The 20,016-nt window shown below is 47.2% G+C and overlaps 1 protein-coding gene and 1 pseudogene across 1 annotated transcript; one reads left to right on the top strand and one right to left on the bottom strand.

The window, feature by feature from the left end:
* Positions 1-1,190: 1,190 nt before the first annotated feature.
* LOC136534345 (beta-galactosidase 6-like) lies at positions 1,191-7,553 on the top strand. The gene is given in 18 exon segments (XM_066526802.1): positions 1,191-2,141; positions 2,263-2,358; positions 2,673-2,785; positions 2,871-3,030; positions 3,111-3,254; positions 3,376-3,570; positions 3,752-3,839; positions 4,254-4,372; positions 4,549-4,710; positions 4,812-5,029; positions 5,121-5,227; positions 5,357-5,466; positions 5,580-5,687; positions 5,766-5,873; positions 6,043-6,254; positions 6,746-6,971; positions 6,973-7,083; positions 7,168-7,553. Coding segments are annotated over 18 exon segments (2,568 nt in total). The 5' UTR covers positions 1,191-1,958; the 3' UTR covers positions 7,276-7,553.
* A 1,193-nt stretch (positions 7,554-8,746) lies between these two features.
* On the bottom strand, positions 8,747-12,303 carry LOC136534335 (protein FAR1-RELATED SEQUENCE 6-like; annotated as a pseudogene).
* Positions 12,304-20,016: the final 7,713 nt, after the last annotated feature.

A 20,016-nucleotide genomic window follows, 5' to 3' on the forward strand; every position in this document is an offset into this window, starting at 1 on the left:
GAACCTTTGGTACAAAAGAAGCATCCCAAAGGTGCAGTGGCCCAGATAGCCAAATCCACATCCACAATTAGTACATAGTACTCCTATATACTACGAGTAATATTGTAGGGCAAGTAATTTGCGTGGGTACGGACAATGAAAGCACCAAGTCGTACTCTCGTGTCGGACCTTCCGCTATCATTCTTCTTCCCCCGGGCCCATTGGCGGATCCAGGGGGGGGGCTGGGGGGGGGGGGCTGCAGCCCCCCCTGGGAACCTTAATTCCTTGTTAAATTACTGTAGCATCAAGCATAAATTATCATTAAATCTTCATTATCAATCAACATGTCCATTACTTAGCCCCCTCCTGATCTCATCCTGGATCCGTCACTGCCCGGGCCTGTGGACGTGCCACAATTCAGAGGCCACTTTCGTTTCGTTTCGTTTCTTTCTTTCCCCTGACCTGACTTGACGGCAGGAGTGCTTGCGGTGTGCCCTTGCTTTCGTACGTCGCGGCCACCATTTGCCATCGCCCTAATAACAACCTACCCTCCTTTTTACTCCGGGGTCGTTTACTCCGGCCAAGTTCAGACCCCAGACGAAAGCTACTGCGATGAGGCAGGCAGGGCAGACAAAGATGAGGCCGGGGTCGTCGTGCCACAGCTGTCTGTCAACACTAGCAGCGGTGCAGCGTATGATACGCGTCACTACTGCTAGTAGTAGCTAGGCGAGAGCGAGCCGGAAGCGACAGCGCCGTCCGGTTCTCTAACCATTTATTTACTTTACTCCTCAAATACAGGGTCTGTTCGCTCGGAGGAGGAATTCTGAAGGAATTTGGATGATTTGAAGGGAATTTGTGAGAGAAAAATACTGTTCCGAATAAAAAAAAGATACGGATTAAGCCGGATTTAAGAGCACAGGGCCACAGCTAGTGCTAGCGCAGTAGACCTCTGCAGAGCAGAGCAAGGTATAGAGACAAGCGACAACGCCGGTCGGTCACGGCTCACGACCCTGTCTGTCGTCGACCACTCGCGGCCGGCGGCAGGCACACCGAGCCGAGAGCGCGACCGCGAGGGGTAGTAGCCTTTTCTCTTCCCATTTTCAAACCAATTTGTTTATTCTTGCGAACGCGCGAGGCGGCCACTGGCCACACCAATGCGGACGGCACATGCGGGCGGGGAGCGGCCAATGTGGCAGCATTACTGGGGCACCCACGCCGTGTGTACCACCCAACCATCGCACGCGCCACCGTTAACTTTGTACTGCCCCTCCTTGGCTGGCAGCCTCGCTCCATTTCTTCTCGCCGGCGCAGCAGCGGAGTGAGTGATTTCGCCTTGCTCCATCCCATACAGCGGCAGCCTCCATTTGCTGTTGCTTGCAAGTAGCAGCTGCAGGCCCTCTTTTTGCTTGCCCAGCCCAGACGCCGGGGCAGGAGAAGGAAAGCTGAAAGCCGGGAGAGATCTCGACCCCCAAGCCCCAAACAAACAACCCGTTTTTAACCGCGGCGCCGGCGCAGCGGCTAGGCACGCTCAAGAGAAGCATAGCCATATAGCATCCAGCTCCAGCCCATCTTCCACGTCGTCCACCGCCACAACACGCCGCGCGGCAAAGAAACAACGCCAGAAAGCGATCGGATCGGATCCGGATCCGGATCGGTCGCTGCGGCAGCAGGAGCTAGCAGTACAGTGCTCCGTCCCGTGGCCGGCCGGTCACTCCGTCCATCCAGGCCAGGCCCCCGCGCGGGGAGTTTTCTTTTTTTCCTTTCCCTGGCGTGCCGCCCCCCCACCAGTCACCACCGAGCGCGAGCAACTCCTCCCCGCGCTCACTCCACCTCCAGGCTCCAGCTACTACTAATACCCGGGCGGTGCGAGCTTTGCCTTTAGCTAGTACACCGAACGCGCCAAGTCCCGGCGGAGGCGGTGGTCTTTGTTCGTTTCCTCACCTCTCCTCTCCTTCCCTTGTCCCGCGGGCGGCAAGGCAATGGCGGCCACCGCGAGGCTTCTTCCTGCGGGCGCGGCGGCGCCGGCGCTGCTGCTGCTGCTCTGCCTCGCGGGCGGCACGCGGGCGACCAACGTGACGTACGACCACCGCGCGCTGGTCATCGACGGCGTGCGGCGCGTGCTCGTCTCCGGCTCCATCCACTATCCACGGAGCACACCCGACGTGCGCATTCTTCCTCCTCTCTTTATTTCACGCTCTCCTCCCAGCGCCAGCAAGCACGCTCCTTCCTCTGTTCTTGGCAAGCGAGATACGTACTGACGCTGGCATGGCATGTCGTCGGCAGATGTGGCCGGGGATCATCCAGAAGGCCAAGGACGGCGGCCTGGACGTCATCGAGACCTACGTCTTCTGGGACATCCACGAGCCCGTCCGGGGACAGGCACGTACAAATTAGTCTCAGTGCTTTTATTCTTCTCTACAGTAATATCTTCTCCATCAGTCTATTTACTTTTCCTAATCATCTTATTATGCTCCTGCCGTACTGCCATGCCATCATCGCCGTCTGTCAAAGGGCGGGCGGTGTTGGCGTTTGCTTCCTCTGCACCCTATCTATGCTTTATTCTCTTCTACTATTACCTGCTCCTCCTGGCGTCTTTGCTTCTCGTGTCGTGCTGTTATTGCTTTCTTTTACAAAGGGTTAGTATTACCTACACTACACCAAGTCTGACGGCAAAGAGGTTACCGACATGGCAGTACGACTTCGAGGGCCGCAAGGACCTGGCCGCGTTCGTCAAGGCCGTCGCCGACGCCGGCCTCTACGTGCACCTCCGCATCGGGCCCTACGTCTGCGCCGAGTGGAACTACGGGTCAGCAGCTGTCAGGTCTTCACCTCATCATCTTCATGAAAATGAACTGAAAAAAAACCCATGGATGCGTGCGTGCTTGCTGCAGAGGCTTCCCGCTGTGGCTGCACTTCATCCCCGGCATCAAGTTCCGCACCGACAACGAGCCTTTCAAGACGGAGATGCAGCGCTTCACCGCCAAGGTGGTGGACACCATGAAGGGGGCGGGGCTCTACGCGTCGCAGGGCGGGCCCATCATCCTGTCCCAGGTCGTCCCGTGCTTGATTGCATTGCCTGCCGTGTGTGTCCTGAGTGAGTCCTGACCCGGCCCCTCGGCACGGCGTGGCAGATCGAGAACGAGTACGGCAACATCGACTCGGCGTACGGGGCGCCCGGGAAGGCGTACATGCGGTGGGCGGCCGGGATGGCCGTCTCGCTCGACACCGGCGTGCCCTGGGTCATGTGCCAGCAGACCGACGCGCCGGACCCCCTCGTACGTGACTTCTTCACCCCTCGCCTCGCCCGATCATGCCTCTGCTTCAGTCACCGACCGCCTCCTCTTTTTGAGATGGATGGATTGGCCCGCCTGACCACCGCCGGGGGTGTGAATGCAGATCAACACCTGCAACGGCTTCTACTGCGACCAGTTCACGCCCAACTCCGCCGCCAAGCCCAAGATGTGGACCGAGAACTGGAGCGGCTGGTTCCTCTCGTTTGGCGGCGCCGTCCCCTACCGCCCCGTCGAGGACCTGGCCTTCGCCGTCGCCAGGTTCTACCAGCGCGGCGGCACCTTCCAGAACTACTACATGGTAACCTTTTTTTCTCCTGCGCTGCACCGTGCAAGATATTTGCCCTCCCATTTCAGCATGACAGCTGCTGTGCCAGCCTGCTTGGCTCCAAAATGCACGAGGCACACATCGTCCATCGATGCTGCCAGTCGGCCCTGCACTCCTGCTGCAGCATTTCTAACTCTGAATCTTGTCGTTGCAGTACCATGGAGGGACCAACCTCGACCGCAGCTCAGGGGGACCCTTCATCGCTACGAGCTACGACTACGATGCCCCCATCGACGAGTATGGTAAGAACTAAAGAAGCTTTCGGTTTGCCTCGGCAGGCCTGCCTTTGTTTTGAGCTCGTGAACCTCTTTCAACATGTATGGTCCCTTTGACGCTACTGCTGCAGCAGTGTTATGACACTTCAGGTAGAATATTTCATCATCTATATACTAAAAAAGGTCTTGTTGAAATCCTTGTGTACGATGCCTTAACTACTCCCACCCACCCACCCACGTGAGGAAGACATTTTCACGGGGCAAAATAAATGTTTGGCCATAACAATACCGTAACAAATTTTTATGTTAGGCGATCACGACATGTCAGTATGTCACGTTAGCATGGATGAAGGATCAAGGAGACATATTTTATCACTCCACCCCACACAAAAAATCGCTGTTGATTTATTTGCCCCCCATTTCAATATTGTGATGATTCAGGACTAGTCAGGCAGCCAAAGTGGGGGCACTTGAGGGATGTGCACAAGGCCATAAAGCTCTGCGAACCAGCGCTCATAGCAACTGATCCGTCATACACTTCTCTAGGTCCAAATGCTGAGGTATGTCCTCCTTTACAAAAAGCATCTTCATTTTTCAACAAAAAGTGTCTTTGAGACGACAAAACAAGTAAACGTTCAGCAGCATTGCAGAAATGTAGCAAATTTTGTTCTGAAGAAAATATTTACCTTCATTGTCTGGTCCCTATAAAACGATGTCTGCATTCTTCTATCTTCAGGCAGCGGTATACAAGACTGGTTCAGTTTGCGCAGCATTCCTTGCCAACATAGATGGTCAATCTGATAAAACCGTCACCTTCAATGGGAGGATGTACAGGCTCCCTGCGTGGTCTGTCAGCATCCTTCCTGACTGCAAGAATGTGGTACTTAACACAGCTCAGGTACATATAATTACAATTTACACATAAGTTCCTTGCACTTGTGTTGGGAAAGAAAGATTGACCATTAATCTGATTCAGATATACGTGGCTACAAATTGCAGATCAATTCTCAAGTGACGAGTTTAGAAATGAGATACTTGGAATCGAGCAACCTGGCATCAGATGGCTCATTCATCACGCCAGAACTGGCCGTATCTGGCTGGAGCTATGCCATAGAGCCTGTAGGTATCACAAAGGACAATGCACTGACAAAGGCTGGACTGATGGAGCAGATAAACACCACAGCCGATGCCAGTGATTTCCTCTGGTACTCAACAAGGTACATGCCTTATTGCAATTATGCATATGGTAATGTACACTGACAAAACAAATTTTTACTAACCGTTGTGCTACTAATGTAATTTGTGCAGCTTCACAGTTAAAGGTGATGAACCCTATCTAAATGGCAGCCAGTCCAATCTGGTTGTCAACTCACTTGGACATGTTCTTCAGGTCTACATCAATGGTAAAATTGCAGGTACTGCTCGAGAAGATAGCACCAATTCCTTCATCTGTCATTTAATTGTGGTTCTGATTTTCTTAACATGGGTCTTTCATGCATAAATCAAATTTGTGTTCTGAGATATATGTGCTAAAATCTTGCCAGGAAGTGCACAAGGTAGTGCAAGCAGCTCACTCATCTCATGGCAGAAACCAATTGAACTTGTACCTGGGAAGAACAAAATAGATCTTCTAAGTGCAACAGTTGGGCTGTCGGTAAATAACCTTCACTATGGAAAACATGAAATATGCCACTCCATTTTGCAATATGTGACTTGCTGTAACAGATTTATAACATAAATTTACCCTCGCCTTCACTGTTCATACAGAATTATGGTGCATTCTTCGACCTGGTAGGTGCTGGAATTACTGGGCCAGTAAAGCTGAGTGGAACAAATGGTGCGCTTGATCTGTCTTCTGCAGAATGGACATACCAGGTAGCCTAAACTCTACTTTGAGCTCCATTTGACCAAAGATGCATCGTGATTCACATTTATTAATCATAATTTGATCAGATTGGACTCAGAGGAGAAGATTTGCACCTATATGATCCTTCAGAAGCCTCACCAGAATGGGTCTCAGCCAATGCTTATCCAATCAATCAACCACTGATTTGGTACAAGGTCAGTATGAATGTATGATCATCTGACCAAGGAACCAATCCATATACGGCATTTGAACATACCCAGTATGGGCTTAAAAGACAAGATATATACATTCTATTTGTTTGGCTAACCCATTTCCCTAGAATTGCCTTGGGTTGATGTGCTCACTGCAAGTCTCCAAACACAGACCAAGTTCACGCCTCCTGCTGGTGATGATCCTGTTGCAATTGACTTCACGGGAATGGGGAAAGGCGAAGCATGGGTGAACGGACAGAGCATTGGTCGATACTGGCCAACAAATCTGGCTCCACAGAGTGGCTGTGTCAACTCGTGCAACTACAGAGGAAACTACAATTCAAACAAATGCCTCAAGAAGTGTGGCCAGCCATCACAGACTTTGTAAGACTTCCACATCCCCACCCCACCCCACCCCCCAGTATGCTCTATAATATTTTCATTAGTTCCTTTTGTTCCCTACATGCAAAGCCAGTCCTAGTATTTCATCCAATTTTATATGTCCAGATCTGTCTGTAACATATAGGTCTTAATAGCAATTTACATTTCTGAAGATTTACACCCTGCTAGATTTTAAGTACTGAAACTATGGCACATAAGGAAGGGCGGACCTGGTGCAAGCGGTAGAGTCTTACCGCCTGTGACCAAAAGGTCCCGGGTTCGAGTCGCGGTCTCCTCGCAATGCACAGGTGAGGATAAGGCTTGCCACTAACACCCTTCTCCAGCACTGGGTACGCCCTTTAAACTATGGCACATAAAGCGTGCACACTGTGACGCTGAGCACTTTAGCAGCGTGTTCTGATGTTGCACAACAATATAGCAACTGCAGGAACTGAATGACTATTGATTAATTGGATTTTTACCTTGTTAAACAGGTACCATGTTCCCCGTTCGTTTCTCCAACCAGGCAGCAATGATCTAGTCCTTTTCGAGCAATTTGGTGGTGACCCAAGCAAGATATCCTTTGTGATAAGGCAGACAGGAAGTGTGTGCGCACAAGTATCAGAGGCACATCCAGCCCAAATTGATAGTTGGAATTCTTCTCAACAGACGATGCAGAGATATGGACCTGCACTTCGCCTGGAATGCCCAAAAGATGGCCAAGGTCATCAGCAGCATCAAGTTTGCAAGCTTTGGGACACCGAGCGGCACATGTGGAAGCTACAGCCACGGCGAATGCAGCAGCACTCAGGCTCTCTCAGTTGTTCAGGAGGTAACTACAAGCTGCTCCATTCTCATGTCTCAATGTATCAACTGATTCTTATGGGTTGCTGATAGTGTTACTGGGACTCTGCAGGCTTGCATCGGAGTGAGCAGCTGCAGCGTGCCAGTGTCATCGACTTACTTTGGAAATCCATGCACAGGGGTCACAAAAAGCCTTGCGGTTGAAGCTGCATGTTCGTGACATGTCTGATCTGATTAATATTGGTTCATAGGAAGTAAGATCAGTTGGGAGAAGGTGAAACCTTCTCTGTGTAGGCAAGCAGGCAAAAAGGAATAAATGTTCCCGTCCTAATAAAAAGAATAAAAATATTCCCAAAATTGCTACATCCAAGCTATTAGATGGTATGCTTAGAGCCTTAGAAAGTATTGTTCTTGTTAAGATGTAAATTCATCCATCATGACAAAGAAGGTGATCCTTTTGTAATCCTTCTTGAAAAAATAGAATGGTTTGAATTTCAATCAAGTTTAATGATACATACTTGCAAAAAAGGATGTTTGAATTACACTTCTCAATGAATGGACAGTTTTGTCATACCAAGAGACACCTGGAATCCTGAATACCAAGCAACATTGGAGTCAGCACTCGCATGTAGTTGGTTTTGTACTGCAGGAAAAAAAAAACTTACGAAGACTTCTAGGTTCCCATAATCTTTGTGGCATAATGGTTCAGCTCGCAGTACCTTGCTTCAGCCTCTAAGTGGCTTACCTCAAGGGACAGCCCACTTGGAATGGGAATACTTTCACAGATTGATGGAGCCCGTTTAGGGCTAATTTGGAAACTCAAATCCCCTTGGGATCCCTGACTTTTTCTAGAGTGAGAAATCCATGAGGAAATAATTTGAATAATATTAGTTCTTCATGGAATTTAGTTCTTCATGGAGGGGGTTTTCCATCCCTGGGTGTGCCTCCCCTTGCTTCCAAATTAGCCCTTAGCAGTGCATGTCACAACGATGATCATCCATTTCTATCTTGCTGCAACCTCAATCGATAGAAGAACACAAATTGACAAGAAAGTTTCAATGGGATTTCGAAAAAATCCCAAAAGGAACCAACAAGAGATCAAGTACATCATAATACATTCAACTTGTTTAAACCAAAGGAGTCCAGGACAATAGTTTTAACCAAACATGGAAAACTGCAGTCGATATTAACTGGAAATGGATCAAAAGTGGTATGTCAATATAAACAGGGCAACTATTGCCTCACAGCTCATTAAAAAGAAAGCAATCAGCAACAAGCAATAATAGGACATGTCCACTGATGATCTAGAGCCTTTATGTGCAACGGAGAGCTGTAAAAATCACCATCTCTGAACAATAAAAATTAACAAGGTACATCTTGTTGTAACACAGCTACAGCCAAAATTTCCCTTTCCTGATCTTTCACCAATTGTCTCAAAAGAAACACATTACCAAGAAAGAGAGAGAGAAGCCAGTCAACTTATAACAGACTGCCAACAGACTATCAAGTTGCATAATCATAGTAAACAAAAAATAATATTTCATTTCCCATGCACAGATTATGGGCTCAATAAATGTAAAATGGCAGATCAAATTACACATGCACTAACCATAAGAAACAGGTTGCAAGATAGGCATGCAGCAAAAATATATCATCAGTCAACAAAAGAAACAAGAAATGTCAGCAGAATCTTGCAACTAAAGGCGTCTCACTTCCAAATTGCTAACAAGATGATAAGACGGGTAATTCATTATGCACAAGATAATGGGCATCCAGCTTGCTACAACTGCTAAAAAGGTAACAGGTTACAATAGAGCTATCAACAGTCAAGTCTGATCTGCAATACTAAAGCCTAGCTGTTTAGTTGTACTGCCAGCTCTAAGAACATACATGATTACATGTTGATGTAAAGGAAGGATGCCCTCTCTGAATTCCGAACATAAAGGATTACAGAAGTAGACAATCAAACTACCCCACATGCATGCCACCTCCTATAAAATAAGTGTTAGTTTCCATATTTGGTCTCTTATTTGCATCCATCACCTGATCTCTCATATCAAGAAGTTGTTTGGGATGGTAAACTGCTGGGTGTGGATGCATTTGCATAAAATCTGTTGCGGCCATCGGCAAAGAGCCACTCTCCAGGTTTATATTCACCAAATCAAAAGTGTGCATCCCATTCTGAGAAGTTGATACCATATTCATATCCACTCTGGCGTCGCCCTGCATCAGGTGAGGGGATGCCATGTTCATATCAACCCTTCTGTCCACATGTATCAAATGCGGAGATGCCAGGTTCATATCAACTCTTCTGTCACTGTGTATAAAATGGGGTGATGCCAAGTTCATATCAACTCTTCTGTCCCCCTGTATCAGGTGAGGTGACGCCATGTTCATGTCCACTCTCCTTTCCCTCTGCATCAAGTGAGGAGATGCCATGTTCATGTCAAGTCTTCCCTCTCCATGAATAAGGTGAGTCGTTGGCATTTTCATCTCTACTCTTCTGTCCCTATGAATCAGGGCAGTGGCATTTGATGTCGTGGTATCACCATGGACTAAGGCTGGCGCATTTGGTGCTATGTCCACATCAACCCTTCTATCCCCCTGAATCAGAGCTGAGGTGTGTGATGCCATGTTCATATCAACTCTTGTATCTGCAGACACCTGACCAGTCACAGTCATATTTACATCAACCCGTTGATCAACTTGCTGGCTGTGATCAGGCCTAATCAGTCTGTCCTTTGCTTCCTTCATGGCTGACAACACAAACTCCTTCAGCTCAGGTTCTCTTGCTCCAATGTCAATGACATCTTCAAAATACTCATGGCCACGAAAATAGAGGTCATCATAAATACCCAGATTCCTATCTGATTCCATAAAATTAGCATTTGCAGATGAATTAAGTATCCTAAAATCCTTCCTCCAGCGGTTCAGGATGTACTTTGACGGCAGCATCAGTACATTCTCTTGCTTCAGAACAGCCAGAGCATGGCTGCAAAGAATACCCCTCGAGGGAAAGGAGCGACAAATGCACCAAACATCCTTGTCAGAATTGTCGTAAACAACTGTATAGTCAACCTTCTTTCCCTGTATTAACTCACTGACCATGTAAGTAATTGAGTTCCCACTTCTGTCTACCTCTTTACAAATAACATGCATCAATTGCTTAATCTCATCTTGGAACGTTTGAAACATGGTTACTGTGTAGAGCTCCACAAGCTGCTCCTCAAAGGGCAATCCCGACAACAAAATGAGTCTAGAATAGTATGAGCGCAAATCATCATATGCTTCCCTTTCCAACTTCTCTTTCAGAGTAGTCTCGTATTGCTCAAGGAAAACTGAAAGGGTGGTTTTACTCACAACACTATCAAAGTATGGATCAGTTTTTTCAGCCTTCCTGATAGCAGAGGTGCCAGCCCAGAATGAATGATTGACATACCCAGGTGCCCACTGCTTCCGACAGCTGTACAAAGCAGAGAACCACTCGTTGTCTTTGAGATTATACTGGTCGACCATTGCTCCCCACTCTTTTTCAAAGTCGGTAAGAGTGACGCTATCATATACAACCTCCTTGAACCTTGAGGAAATTGCCTCTTTCTCATGTGTGCGTCCCACGTTTTCATGTAGCTTCTTCAAGATATGCCAAAAGCAGAAGCGGTGCCTTGCATTTGGAAACACCTCAGCCACGGCCTCTGCGATGACATCTGAATAGCCGGTTGTGATCGCTTCTGGCGATTTGCCATTCATACAGCTCAACCACCTCTTCAACAACCAAACATAGTTCTCCCTGCTGTCGCCGGACAGGAGACCACAGCCAAGAAGCACAAGGTGGCCATGGTTGTTCACCCCAAGGAGTGTGGCTAATGGGAGGCTGGCGCGTGAGTGCTGTAAATACATCACGTCAAGTGTAATGACATCGCCAAAGTAGCGGTATTGCGCCTGGGCCCTAGAATCAGTCCAAAAGAAATTCTTCACATGACTTTCCCGATCAAGATCCCAGCTGTGGATAAAGTTCGGTTTCCTGTGTTGCATCTTCTCAATGAACTTCTTGAGTAAATTGAGGTCATCCTCCCCAAAACGCTGCACAAAACTCTCGAGCCTACTAAACCTCTGGCTACCAACAGCAGCCCCAACGCTAGCACCCCTCTTGGGTCGTGTCGGGAACTTCCTTGTCTCAGCAATCTCGCTCAGCGACTTCTCCACCATCTCATCCATCTCATCGGTAATCTTGGCCTTCTTCTTTGCTGACTCAGGCATCTCCCTGTACGCCTTTAAGAACCTCACCATATCTGGAGTACAAGGATGGTTATGCTCCAATTCGACAGACTCCACCTTCCACCTTCCATCCACCCGCTTGTCCCGGATGATCAGCATCGCCTTACATCCCGTCTTCTCGGTGGTGGTGCCACGGCGAGACTTCTTCTCCTTGGCAGCCGACCCCCGCTTGCTGCGGAGTGGGTAGCGGGTACCTGTGACGTCAGATGGGGCAGCGCCCGTCCCAGATTTGCCGCCGTAAGTGCAGGTGAAGGTGGAGCGGTAGCGTTGCCCCTCGTAGTTGTGGCAAGTGCGGCGCACGGCATGGAACCCCGTGCGGTAGGCGTAGGCCTTGTATAGCGCGAAGGCCTCGTCGACAGAAGTCGAACACCATGCCCACCCGCGGCACGAGGGCCTCCTCCAGCGTGTTGGGGACGAAGACGATGTCCCCGCCGCCACCGTCCTCCTCGTCGTCGGAGGGGATGACCACCTCATCGTCCTCCACGACAACCTCGTCCTCCTCCTCCTCCTCCGCAGGGTATCCGTTGAGGTCGTCGGCAAGCTCCTCCTTGACCCGCCGCGCCTCCTCCTCGTCGGACTCGAGGCTAGGGTTTTGAGCCCCGGTGGCCCGCCTCTTCGAACCCGCCCCCATGCTCTGCCCCTAGTAGACTATTTACACACACCCTCTTGCGCGCGCGTGCGCCACACCACCGCACCCCCGAAAAGCATTAACACTAGAGGTACAGTGGGGCGGATACCTCGCGGCGCGGAATGGCGAGGGTTCGGCGCGGGCGACGGTACGGGGGAGCTGGGGAGGTGGCGTGGGGCACGGGAGGGGCAGCGTAGCGGCGCAGAGGACGTCGATCTCGGCGGGGCGGCGGGCGTGGGGACGTCGCCGGGGATGAGAAGGGAAATTGGGGGGACTCGGGCTGTGGGTTGCTTTTGCTTTGGTGGGCGGAGCGGAGCGGAGGGGATGTGGTGGGGAGGAAGACGGGGAGCTCGTTCCTGGGTGAGCTTAAGGATTTGCGCCTGTGCGGATGTGGCGGATGAGTGATGCCGTGGATCGGCGGGTGGATGAGTCTGACACCTGGGCCCTTTGGCCTTTTGTAGCCGAACACGTGATGCTGTGTTCACGCAATGACGCAGGATTTTGTTAGAGTTGTCATGATTTTTATGCGCGTCTCCTAGATTCGGCTGCGATTTAGGAGCTTCTAGCTCCATGACATTTTGCATTTCGTGATCGTGGAGAATTCGATCCCGACAAGTATAGAATGAGGTTCTAGGAGCAACCAGCTATGGATAGTAGAGTGACGACTGACGAGATAATAGAGAGATGCAACCAGCTATGGATAGTAGACATATATCAGATGGATACTTGAGAATGAGTTTTCCTCTAGCTTTACAACAATCAAATTGCCTTTTCTTCTAAGCAAGACTTATTTCTTTAGAAATTCCTACTTTTGCAAAGCTTTACTTAGGATTTTAGAGAAACACTTTTTCTGCTATGACGAACTTTTCCTACCTCCAAGTAAGGAGGCCCTAGGACAAGCATTATCATGGTGACTGGTATTTGGCCTGTTCGTTGGTTGGTTTTTGGGCTGGTTTGGACTGGTTGGTGTTGGTTTATTGTGAGAGAAAAACACTGTTGGCTGGCTGATTTGGGCTGGCTGAAACCAACAAGCGAACAGGCTGATTATAGGCTAACTTTTCCTACCTCCAAGTAAGGAGGCCCTAGGGCAAGCATTCTGAACTCAATGGAAGAATGGTGATGTGATCCTATGTCAAAGTAGAGCAATAGCGATAATTATCATTAACAATAGGGGCTTTCTTCCGAACTTATCGAATTAGTTACATTTTGTTGCACTACTTCCTTCTAATCCAATATTTTGAAACTTATAATGACAATGCCATGTTTGTATGGAGAAAATGGCATCTGTAGATCCAGCAGTAGCCTCGCCACCAACGATGAGAGGAAACAAGCCTAACGTGTGTAGAAAAGAGGGTTGTGAACTTGTGACGTTATCGAAGAGGTCATAAAGAAAACGATGAATATTGCTGCTAGTTGAACTGTTAGATTTCAATCAAGTGACGATAAACGACGTGACTACTAATATGTTCCTTTTTAGGTTTATAGTTTTTAGGTTATGAAACCTATGAAAATTTGATTATCTTCTTACCCTTTTCAATTTGTCATGTGTGACTCTATCCAAATAAGAGATTGATGGGCTCTTTTGTTTATGAAGATTTGTGTTGGTGCGAAAAGTGACCAACAAGTAAATATTTGTAGTTTTGCCGTGCGTTGTGATCGGATGTGGCCTAGCACTCAATGACACGGGATTTATACTGATTCAGGCAACGTGCCCTACGTCCTGTTTCAGTTGGTCGGTGACTTTATTCCTGAGCCCTAGGTGCTCGAAGTTTGCTGTGGGGTTACAAACTGAGTAGGAATGAGAAGGGAGGTGTCAGAGGCCCGGTCGGACTCTGAACCGAATGGGCCAGAGTAACGGGTGCTCTAACGTGCGCTAAGTATTGGAGCGTATGCTCTGTGTAGCTGTCGAGTTCTAGAGCTATTGAGTTGTTCTGGTCCTCAGGTCGTTGAGTCCTCGAATCGGCTAGCTTCTTTTTCCCGAGAGAGCGCATCCCCTTTTATAGTTGAAAGAGATGGTCTTACAAGTCAGAGAGAAAGAGAGAAAGTGTGTACGTGTGCTACCTAGTCTTGTTGCCTACGCTGTCAGGGTACGAGACGGTCGTCGGCGCCCACAATACTATTTATGTTCGGACACATCTGGCAGGCTCTACCGTGTTCGTCTGGTACGGCAAACGTCGGTGCCTACAATACTGTTTGTGCTCTGACGTGTCTCGAACGTTGTAGTGCCCGTCTGGCATGGCCTGGTGGCACCGTCCTGCAGATGCGCAGGGCATGGCAGGGTACGATTCTTGGTATTGCGGTTGACTTGAGCGCCTTACCTTATCTGCTCCGCCAGATCCCTGGGCCCTCACCGAGCGGGCGTCCCCTGGTCATTTGTTCCCAGTTGGTCCCTGACCGTGTCGGTCGGGAAAGAGCAGCGAACAGGGGTCTGGCGTATCCTCGGTCGGAGAAGGAGGTCGGAGCCGGACTTCGGTCCCACCTTGGCCAGGCCTTCCGGTCGGGGACCGAATCGTTGTCCTAGCCTGTCATTATGTATTTGGGCCGGCCCAGACGCGCATTGTCGTTGCGCCGCCTCCTGGGCCAGGGTTTTATAGGGAAGTGGGTTCATTGGGGCCCCGGGTTTAAGGTCCCCGTTCGCTTCGCTGAAAAACAAGCCGAAATATTGTTCCGGCTGATTTGTTGTGAGAGAAAAACATCATTCCAGCTTGAAAAAACTAAGCTGAAAAAGACGGAATTATAAGATAAGCGAACAAGGGCCTAAGAACCCAACAATTTGTATATTAAAGAGAGAGAGTAGCTTATGTACAATGATCTATAAAATCATGTTATTGCTAGTGAGAATTATAAATATAGCTATTAGCCATATAATGCTAACTATATACATTAATCCGCTTGTTTCCCAACTCTTTTTATCATATATGTAAAAATATGAAAATGGACTGAAATATAGTGCTTGTGTCTGCCCTTGTAAAATCAAAATGGTTTACACGCAAAAATGAAAGAGGGAATTGAGCGAGTTATTTATAGAAATCCATCTTCATCGTTTTCACATATTAAATAGAACAAAAGGTAGAATCCTTTTGGCGCCTAAACATACATGTTTTTCCATAAAAGTCAAGCTCCGAATTTAAGTTGTTCCCACTTGTGAAAGCGAAACTCTACGTGATATAAATGTATCAATGTAATTATTTTGTTAGTTTTGTTTTTTTAAGTGAAAGAGCATATCTGGTGATGGCAAAACCTAGCCCAAAATACATAAAAGAAGGATGTCAAGAATTTGGTCAACCTTCATCACGCGCACACACACCGATACCACTAGACCATGCACTACTTCTTTATATCTAGGACTAGGATGGTGGGTAGTTGCCCTGTTCGTTTGACTTATAAGCCGTATTTTTTCAGTCAACGAATAATATTTTTCTCTCACAACAAATCAGCTAACAGTACTTTCAGCCGTGGCTTATCAGCCAAACGATCAGGGCAATATTAGAATTAACCTCTTCAATCCTATGTTGTTGCCCCGTCGCTCGCACCGGCCATGTCACCCGGAATTCAGCTACGGTGGCCACGTCTCCCAGAATTCCTTCCCTTGGCCAGCAGCGGGCCACGTCGTCCGAAAATCTCTATCCATAGAAAATATCTGGCCCTCTCTTCCCTCGTCATCGAAAAAAACAGAAAAAACACACACGCACACGCAACTCTTCCCATCATCTCTCTCTCGGTCTCTCCTGAGCCGGCGTCAGGCGAGGCGACGACGCCCCCCAGCGAGCGGCGCACCGGCGGCTCCTCCCCCTCCATCCCCCGCACGGGTTAGTCCAGGCAGTCTCTTCTCTTCCCCTCCCTCTCTCCCCATCTCCCCCAACGCGGGCAGGGCGGCAGTGCGGGCAGACCTCCGCAGTGGCCGGCCTTCGCGCGGCGGCAGCCGCCTTTCTCCTCGTCCACGTCCCCTCGTGCCGCACAGGCGGGGAGACGGTGGGCCCCAGCTCGTCAGCGGTGTCGACCTCAGGTTTCGCCTCTCCGTCATCGGCCGTCTCCTACAGTCCCCTCCGTTCGTACACAGTGGCGCCCCCTGCTCCATTCGTGGCGTCTCCCAGGTGAAGCAAGGTCATTCCTCTCCTCTATCTTGGTCCCATTGCAGTCTCCTCTATTTCCCTCCTCTCATTTATACTGCGGGTTGAGGGATTCAGGTGCTTCCCTCCATCCCCATCTCTCCATTTATTACGTACTGATGCACAGATGAATATAGATCCATTCGTTTTCTTGCAACGGGAACACCTCTGTGCCTTGGATTTGCAAAAGATTGTTCTTTTCCCCAAATCTGCTTCTTGTTTATGATGGTACACATGATTCTCCCCATTAATCCCCATCCCCATCTCCATATTAGTTTAGCGTATCCATACATCTGTGAATGGATAGCGCTTCTGTAAATACATGCTCTGCTCCATTCCTTCCTCCCTGAGCTTGCTTGGTCTTCGTACGGTATTCATTTTGATTATGCCTCTGATCCCTTGAATTCATTTTCTGTGTGTACGTATTTATTTTGATTATACATAGGGTCACTTGTTCAGGCAAAAAAAGACCATGTCTGAATGCATTGTGCTGCTCTTATAATCTTTTCAGTATATATAGGCCGTGTGTCTATGGTGCTGCTTTATTTATTTTATTAGGTCTGAGCATATGCCATTGCTGATGATGTAGCTATCCCAATTTTAGCAGACGACAACACCTGTGAGGCGCGCTTCTGATAAACCTGAGCATATGCCATTGCTATTTTGCATTTTGTGTCGACCATATGTTAAAGCCAATGATGATGTTGCAAACAAATATCTTTTTACAAAACATAGCATATGAGAAGAAGTGATTTTTGATAACATCAGCGTTGTCTCCTTCCATGAGTTCTAGCTCCTTTGTAAAGTTAAATGACATTGTTACCCCTTACCAAGCGCAGGTTCTCCCCGCGTAGGTAACCAGACCACATTGCCCGAAATTCACCCGACCTATCCATGTCGCCTCGAATTCCATCCTCTCTCCCCTCTGACTCTACTCTCTCTCTCTCTCTCCTGATGTTGCGCCGCCGTGTCAGGGGTGGGGTGGCCAAAGGTCTTTTATGATATTTCTATCTATTTCCGCTTTTATTGAACTAAGGCATTTGGCATATGGGGTGATACGAACCATTACATATATATGCTCCTTTCTTGTATTCTTGATGCACTGAGGCGCTTTGGCATATGCAATGATGGCCTACTTTTACCTACCAACAATCATGTATTGTTTCCTGCACTTCACTGCTACCTGGAAAAATTGGTTGTTGTTCAGGTTTTATGCTTTTTTGTGACTGCTATACTATGCCCCTATGCTTTGACAAACCTTGATTCTCATATCTTGTCGTTTAACCTATGCTTACTATTGCTTATTCCCTCTAATGCATGTTAACAAGGCTACAAAAATAGGACGAAGCCTTTTCAGCTTAGCACAGGCATGGTGATTTCCCTTTGTTGCAATTACCTTGCTTTTCATCTTATCACAACAATATTTCCATCTGTGCACATTTCGGCCTCCCAGTTTTGCCTTCCATAGCTGTTGCTGCAATTACCTGGATTTCCATCTTATCACAAGCATATTTGCATCCGTGCACATTTAGGCCTCCCAGATTTTACCTTTGATGCGTCAAGCCTGCAGTTACCTTCCATGCTTATATTTGTTTATTTTCCATTGTTTTCCCATTGCTCATGATGATTTGGTGCTTCAGTATTTTTTTAAAGTGCGAGGTCCTCAGTACCGTTGATCTTCCGCATTGCCTTTTCTTCTTCTTACATATTAGGTTTTGCGATGTTTGGGTTCAAGCTATCTGGACTTGCAGTTTGCACCGTGCTCGGAATGAATTTGTCCAATTGTTAGGAGCCACAACCTAATAGAAGGATTTTCTAAAAAAAATATGGCAGGTGGAATATTTTCGATTTACAATAGCTGCATCCTTCAGTGTTTTTTGCCATCATAATATTTGACAGTTTTATATTTATATCTGTTGTGCTTCACAGCTTTATTTGAGTACTGCCCTGCACTTCTGTTCTTATTTGGAGGTGACCAGACTATTGTTTAGTCCCTGATGCCCAGTGCAGGTGGTGGATATGTTTTTTTGGCCGTATAGCTTGTGATGGAAATGAACTCTCATGTAGCCCAAGAATATAGGCCTGATGGTCTTCAAAGGCCCAACGCATGCCCATGTATATATATGTATTGCTATTTATTTATTTACCGGATCACATCACTTCCCTAGGCTACGTCTATTGCAACTTGCTATTTCATCTGCAACTACACCCAACTCCTCTTTATATTCATGTTTTCTATATGTGCCATAAATTTAAATTATTGCAGACAACGGTATTTCTCAGTGCATGCCATTGTGCCTTGCGACGACAAATCAAATGATGCAATTTTGTTTATTTCTGAAGCCACTCTTATTGCCTAGATTCTTTCTATTTTTAAAGCTGTCCTACCCTTACAACAACCTTGACATTTGGTTTACTCCTGAGGTTACTCTCACTTTTCTTCTTCCCAAAATTCTTCTTGTTTCTTTATTGCCACGTCCTTACAACGACCTGTTGCTGCAAGATTCTTTTTTCATACAATGGTTTCATCCAGCGGGTATGTTTCTATGAATTAAAATAGATGTTCGTATTCTAAGTGTGCTAATGTTACCGAATAGATTTGTATAATAATTTGCCTCAAGAATGTGCTATGAATTCAGACTTAAATGCTTTGTGAAATCTGGTTTCTTCATATAGAAAATAGATGTCCAGCATTGGTCTATAGCAAAGGCTCCTTCAGTGCACAACCTATCCACAACAGCAGATAGATCTTTCTCTTGTTCACTAACTAGGCATCTATAAATACCGAGTTTATATAGCTTTCCCAGCATGTAAAAACACTTAAACATATGATATTGCTGTTATCTACTCCACCTCTACCACACACACATGCTACTCTAATGGAATACAATTTCTTCTTATTCAGAGTTAGTGGTACCATATCAACAACGGCTCTACGTGTACACTTTATTTGTCATCGTCTTTGTCCATGTCAGGTCTGTTCTATGTTGCATACATATGTGCAGAGGCCTTTAGACAGTTTATATTTAGGTTCAAGCTCATTGGATCTGCGTTCAAGTTCGACAAATAGATCGATAAGGTAGGCCAGCTAAATTAGGAAGTGACATGAATCTATCTTCTCCCATTCAGTCCATCTCAGATTTTAAGCTCTAAGTTTACCTTATATTGTACTGAAGATGGTGTGTGTTTCAAAACTTGGTTATCTGGGTTTTATCTTGCAAGCACATTGAATGATTAGTCCATAGAATATATTCGGTGGTAACACAATTTTTTTAAAAAATTCTAAATTATCGAGTGTGTACTATGTTTTCCTTTCTTTTTTTAGGTGACAAGGTGTCCAGTTCCTGCAACGGCCAGAGCCACAGGCCTTCAGCTAGATTTCTCCTTATACACCTTCTAATTCTAGGTGATTGATATTCCTCCTCGATCCACTAATATTTCGCTTATTTCGTAACCTACCTATAAACTATGCTATTCGCCTGCCACTATGTCATAGATGAAGATGCACACTTGGGACGCAGCTTCATCCGCAATCTAATTCATCCAGTTTTCAGAAGAATTTTGCCTCTGCTATTCAGCGAGCCAACAGGTCAGCCAAACAACCACGTGTTCAGAATTTCCCTACAATCTTATAGGTAATGATCTGATAGAAACCTGACTTACCTCTTACCCTGTCACAAGTCCCACTTGCGCTTAGGAAAAAGGAACTCTGCTAGGAGACCAAACTGTGTTCAATTTTTTCCCTCTTGATTCATTTCGTTTCATTTTCTAAACCACTATTCTGTCCCGGCTGTACCGAGACTTTTTGCGCACCTCAACACATTTGGCATGAACATATCCGATGTTGTTTGCTATCTCAGTATTAACTTGCTATCGTAGGTTAATGAAATGACTCATTCTATATGAAAGAAAGATGTCGCGCAGGCTTTCTTAAGACAGTTCCAGTTTT

This window comes from Miscanthus floridulus, chromosome 2, assembly GCF_019320115.1.
Source record: "Miscanthus floridulus cultivar M001 chromosome 2, ASM1932011v1, whole genome shotgun sequence".
Classification (NCBI taxonomy): domain Eukaryota; kingdom Viridiplantae; phylum Streptophyta; class Magnoliopsida; order Poales; family Poaceae; genus Miscanthus; species Miscanthus floridulus.